This window comes from Pavona decussata, unplaced genomic scaffold, assembly GCF_977016875.1.
Source record: "Pavona decussata unplaced genomic scaffold, jaPavDecu1.1 SCAFFOLD_47, whole genome shotgun sequence".
In the NCBI taxonomy this organism is placed as follows: domain Eukaryota; kingdom Metazoa; phylum Cnidaria; class Anthozoa; order Scleractinia; family Agariciidae; genus Pavona; species Pavona decussata.
Genome location: NW_028145469.1, coordinates 715170 through 721185, shown reverse-complemented (window position 1 = coordinate 721185; position 6016 = coordinate 715170). Strand labels below are relative to the sequence as shown.

The 6016-nt window shown below is 38.0% G+C and overlaps 1 protein-coding gene across 1 annotated transcript; it reads left to right on the top strand.

Moving 5' to 3' along the window:
• Positions 1-6016, top strand: LOC146482133 (uncharacterized). Its single transcript, XM_085107422.1, has 3 exons — positions 1-219; positions 2494-2778; positions 4309-6016. The coding sequence occupies exons 1-3, from the start codon at positions 141-143 to the stop codon at positions 4656-4658; spliced, it is 714 nt and encodes a 237-aa protein (XP_084963548.1). The 5' UTR covers positions 1-140; the 3' UTR covers positions 4659-6016.

Genomic DNA, 6016 nt, shown 5'->3' with positions numbered 1-6016 from the left:
ACAGTAGCGTCGCACGTAGATCAGTATCATTCCGTGTTAACCTTGTTTCCTTGCACTGGTGTTTTGAACGCAAAACAAAGTTTTATTCGTTGATAGTTTCCTGATTCACGAAAAGCAGATTCGATAACCACTGAAAAGAAATGATTTTCTACGAGTGGCATTCACTGTTGTTGATAACTGTTGCCTCAACCTTCAACGGAGTTCTTGCATTTCGAGCAGGTAGGATGTTGTGAAACTTTCTTCAGATAAGTCATTTTATCTTCCTCATAAAACTTATGATTTCACACAGTTTATTGGTTGAGCAAGTTTCAATATTTACGTTACACGGCTTTGCTTTGAGAATTCGAAAATCTCGTCTTTTATGTGAGATAAGGAATCTAGTAAGAATTTATACCATACCAGTGAGGGAGGCTAAGATGTGTTGGGTTTCTCAGGGGGAAATTTGCACTTTTATAAAAAATATAACCGATCTAAAACATTTCCTTTTAGGCCTATTAAATATAGGCATTAACGTTAGGTATTATTTCGTTTCTAAATGGTAAAAAAAAAAAAATTTATAACAACTTGAGATGGGATAGTTTGGATTTCCGACTTTCATTTTACCTTTTATGGAACTCAATTGCTTTGTCTTCCACGATTCAGTAAATCTTCTTAATATCGTTATTTTTTTATGACCTCACCCTGGCCTTTCTGAAATAGTTAACAATACCTTTTCTTTGAAACTTGCCGCGTGATTCATCATCTATTAACTAAAATAAAACGTCAAATAACGATACTTGAAAGTTCACGCTTTTCTTCTTGGGCTTCATGTGGCGTGGGGCACGGCATTCATGTACAATCTGATCTATCTTTTATTGTCAGCGTGTTACAATCGCGAAGATTATTTAGGCAGGCTAGAATTCTGCTGATAAAATGAATAAATACCGATTATTTTTAGAACCTCTAATAAGGGCCACCGTTAACGGCGAACCTAAGTTTGCGGTGGCACTGCAACATACCAAATACAAACAAAAAAACCCGAACCTTTTAAATATTTTATGATGGTAGAAAAATTCTACTAACGAATGCCAACTCTTGGTTAAATTAGTAAAACAAGGAGATAGGTCTGTTTTTAAAATGTTATCAAATATTCAGATTCTTATGTGAGTTCTATACTTTACGTTTAAGCTTTAAGGCTACATGCCACAAAGCAATTAAAGATATTACTAAACGTTTGGGAGAGTAAAACGTTTGTATTGGCAGATTAGGCAAGTGATAAAAATGTTTTCGGGTCTGTCTTTACGTTTTATAAACTAAACGCGCTGTTGACCACTTTATGGGGATATTATAAAAATTGTTTCAGTTTGAGTTGTCTTTACTTGACAGTTATATAGCTACCTCAAGTTGTTCTATGTATGAAGCAATCTTTTTTTCTGTATTAATTAATAGGAACGAAACTCGACCCCGAGTTGTATAACATGTGTAGAAAGCATGACAAGTCGCACGTAAGACGGTATATAAGTGTGTATAAATTTGTTCAAAATATATTACAAGAATGTGTTGTGCGCTTTTCTAAACCAATAAGTTAACGGTAAGGTAAATTCTGGCTACAAGCCTAAGTGGCCCACACGGCCGGAGCTTAACCCAGTTTCTGCTGCATGAGGCGACTCAGTAATATTGCTGCCCCCCCCCTCCCCTGGATGGGATACTAGTCCATCAGTAGGGCTACCACCAGTATGCAAAGGTGTTAAGATTATTGTGAGTTTGTGAGTTTACTAAAGCATTTTATGATTACTAAAACGTTTCAAGTTTTTCTAAGTAAGTAAGTAATTGAACTTTATTTAGACAGGGTGGCCCAATCAGCTACGGGGCTGTTATCCTGAGGGGCCCTGTATAAGCGAAGTATGTGGAGACTGGTCGGCGTTGAGTGTCTTGTTTGAACGTGTGACATCGGGGAAACCGATTCAGCTAATGGCTTCTTAAACTTCTTAAGTATATTGTAAAACGATTTAGTTAACTCACAGATTCATTGAATTATTGGCTTATAAAAACCTTATTTTCAACGGACTTTTCTTATTTTTTCATTTAAGTAAGAGATAAATACCGAGAACGGAGGTATTAATCCATATACTGTATATGGATTAATACCGACTTATTTCATGAAATTATTCCTTTGTTCAAGGGGACAAACGCCGGCTAATTAGTACCGTCACACTTAGGTGAGAAACGGAGAACAATAGAAGCAACCTGATGTGTGCGTTTCTCGCAGTACTGCTAATGTAAATGAGGGATTTATACAGTAAATGAGGGATTTATCTGTATAAATCCCTCGTTTCAGTTAGTTTAATATTCATGAAGTATGTAAGTTAAATAAAGGATGTTGAATAACAAAAGAAAATGTGTGATTCATGAAATAACCGCCGTTAAACTTGTATATACTATCCCAAATTTTAACTTATTCGCTATCCATCTTACTTTGCAGATGTGGTGATTAAATTTAAATTTCTTTTGCAGATTTCAGGAAGATACAATCGAAATATGTATGTGAGAATGACGTCATGCACCTGCACTGTGAGTCACCTGATGTCCTTGAGATTCACGGAGCCGACTATGGCGTGGCAGCCGACATTTGTCAATATGACCAAAAATTGCATCAGGCATGCACAGTGGTGGACAGGACACAGATGGTGAAATCGCGGTGCGATAATCAACCGTTGTGCAGCATCGTAGCATTGAGCTCCATATTCGGTGACCCTTGCCCGGGATTACACAAGTACCTTAACGTCATGTATGCCTGCGGTAAGAGCAATGTCATCTACAGGAATTTATATAATAAGTTGAACTCTGAACACATTTTGATTGGTTCTTACTTATGATCTATTGGAGGACAGACGCACACACGACGTCACCATTTACAAGTTTTGCTTCTTTATTATATAAGAACATCAGTGACATACTCGGCTACGCCTCGTGTGCCACTTTTTTGTTCTTACCACATTTTGATGTCATCTGTGATCTATTACTGAACAGAGGCACGGCAACATGGAATCTATTTGTTAATAAGATATGTGCCTGTCACAATCGTAAGAAACATGTTATCAACAATGCTCAAAATGTCTGTGTCTTACAGTCGTTCGGAAAGCAAAGTTCAAGTGTCGTGGTAACTGAATCAGTCTGGCTCGACTCCAGTTAGCACGACTATAGGGCGACTTGGTTTCAGACGTTGAATTAAATTCAGTCGAACTTTGGAAAGAAAAACACAGTTTTAATGTACTTGTATGGTATTCATTATTTATGAATTGAGAGCAATACGTTTGAAACGGGCCTTGGGAACGGGAATTCTTACTTTCGAGATTTCGTAACCAGATCGCCACAGTATCGCCACTACGTTCGAAAATTCTAAATAGAAAATATTCACATTATCCCTTTACTAAAGTCCCGTGTAATTGTCCTTTAAACTTAGTTAATCCCTTTTTAGAGACCTCTCCTTTATCACCAAAAGAGAAATTGCTTCATTCAAAATTTCGTATGAGGACAAAAAGAACAAGAATGTCTTTCCAACAGTTAGTCAATAATTGTAGTTGGTGACTGTCATCTTTAAAGTTCTAACAAAAGCCTCCTAATGTCCATTGCCCGATAGACGTTCTTGCTTGAAGAGCGTGGACAACTATGAAGTAAAACACTGCCTATCAAGGTAGACTACAGCGAGATCACATCACATCACACCCCTTTTTATGTATGTCACTAGGCCCGCATGTCACCTGTCAAGGCCTGAACAAGCTGGCAAAAGAGGTTTCGTAGGAATTCAGCGGGCCACTTACCTCCCGATAGTGCTTAGCCACTTTGACAGCCTAAAGAAACCACTGAGGCGTTATACATTCTATGGCTATAATAAGAACAGTATAATGTTAAAGAGGAAGTATCATGGGGTTTTTGAGTCCTTTTCTGAAACATGGCGAAATAAAACCTTGACTTAGCTACAAAATAATTCTAGAGCAACGAGAGGAAAGAAATCAACTCAATTCTTGAAAGGAACATCTCTTGATCTGTTCCAGTGCATTTTGGAAACAAAAATGCGAGAACTAGAAAAAAATTAACCTAACATTTTTCAAGTTTCAATCCATTCCTACCTAGTCTGTCTCTGACTAGAGGCACTGATCGACAGTTTTGTTTCACTGGGTGATAATTTATAACCAAACTAGACAATTATTTTCTTGTTTCTGTTGGCAGACAAACGTTTTCGGGTTTTTAAATGACATCAAATTATCGTGATACTTCCCCTTTAAACTCAGAGAGAATCCAATCAGTTTTCCTTTCATTTCCTCTTAGTGAAACCGATACACACTGATACTATAGCCACCACAACGGCGGTTCCAACATCAGAAATTGCTACTACTGAAGGCATCCCTTCAACGTACAGCACTACCCTCGGGATGAGCCTCACTACCACCGCAAACATCACCCAACCTCCAAACACCGAATCCACCGAGAGGAATGAAGAACAGGCCACCCGACAAGCAGGGGAGGTTCCCGCCAAGAAGGAGATCCCGGTGTTTGATCCATCCAATAGCATCATGTTAGAATCATTTTCTGATTCATCCCAATCCATGAGTTTTTGTGTTGCGAGATTTCTCTCTTGGGTTTGTGCATTCAGTGTGGTTGCGATCTGGTGTCTGTAGACTATCCGAGGGTTTGAGAACAGGTCATTCTTCAGCTAAAAATGTCACAGCTTAGATATGCTGCTTTGTAAATTATTTGAGCAAATGGTGTAAGGAGTATCATAAGTTTGTCTTGTGTGATCTTCGTAGTGAGAACAGTCCGTGGGTAGTCCTTGTAAACGCTGCTGTTGGAACAACTCTTTTGAGACCTACTTCACCTTTCCTCAACTGTAAAGATGCCTACTGAAAAGACATCTTGCCTTAACTTAATTCTGAATATGCCGATTAAGAAATATTTTGCCTTGTTTTGATTCTTTTAGATGCTTTTCGCTCAGTTGGTCGAAACTTCGATCACAAACATTAGGCTATTCAACGACGACTGTGGTTCTACTAGAGGGGCAGCTGTTCGCGTAACAAGCGATGATGATGACTCTCACGTCGATGATCGCGTTAGGCAGACCAATTAATTCAGTGTAAATACAAACCTCCAATCCTTAAATTCGCTTCTAATATGAAGGGATCTGTAGCACGATAAAATGCTTGTGCAGTCTTCATTGACACTGCGAAAAACCTCGGAAAGTTTTCATAGAACAACTAACACTGCACTCAAAACTGAATTTGATGTCTCTATACGTGTGTGAGTGGGTGAGACCAAAAGTCATATGATTCTGCTTCTGTGTTAAACGTACCTCCAGCCTGCAATAACAAGAGGGATTTTCCTCTGACATTGAAATATGGTATTGTTAAGTTTTTGTTATTTGTTTCAATGTCTTGTAGTCAAAAAGATCAAAAGAAAACCTTGTTAGTTTTCCCACTAAAGAACTTTCTAACATGGAACAACCATTTTCGATTGACTAACTAGATTGCTGAAAACCGATTGAAGCCAAAGACAACCGGATCGACTGATTTCTAGAAAGTTCTCGGACAGCCATGCCCATCAAAATGTTATGGTTCATTTCGTTTGTTGTTTGATTTAGTCAGTGCATTGTCATTTCAAGCTCAAACGAAATTCGCTCTACCGGTAAAATGTTCTAGCATTGAAGAATTTTGATTGCACTTGGATATTATCCTGCTACAGACCTTAAGATTTACTAGAGGTTCAATCCGGCTGAGAGATTATAGCGCTAAGTTTTATGCCTCTTTTTCTAGAATTTTGAATACACTCAATACTCACTGATAGAATTAGTTTTTAAAAATAAGAAAAAAAAGGAAAAATAAGTTTAAAATATCTATATCTTTATCTGCATGTACTCTTAAACTGGGGCGTTTAGTGCAGCCCTCAATCAAGTCTCAATAAGTGAAAGACCCCTCAAAATATATATGTTGAAGGGGTGGTGGCAGCATTTTCATGAAATCGGAAATAATATTGGTCAATTGGA

Bases quoted from the DNA above. Each gene is read 5' to 3' on its own strand.
- LOC146482133 (XM_085107422.1), top strand. From the start codon at position 141: ATGATTTTCTACGAGTGGCATTCACTGTTGTTGATAACTGTTGCCTCA. The intron at 220-2,493 runs GTAGGATGTTGT...TTTCTTTTGCAG, and splicing joins AGTTCTTGCATTTCGAGCAG to ATTTCAGGAAGATACAATCG. The intron at 2,779-4,308 runs GTAAGAGCAATG...ATTTCCTCTTAG, and splicing joins TAACGTCATGTATGCCTGCG to TGAAACCGATACACACTGAT.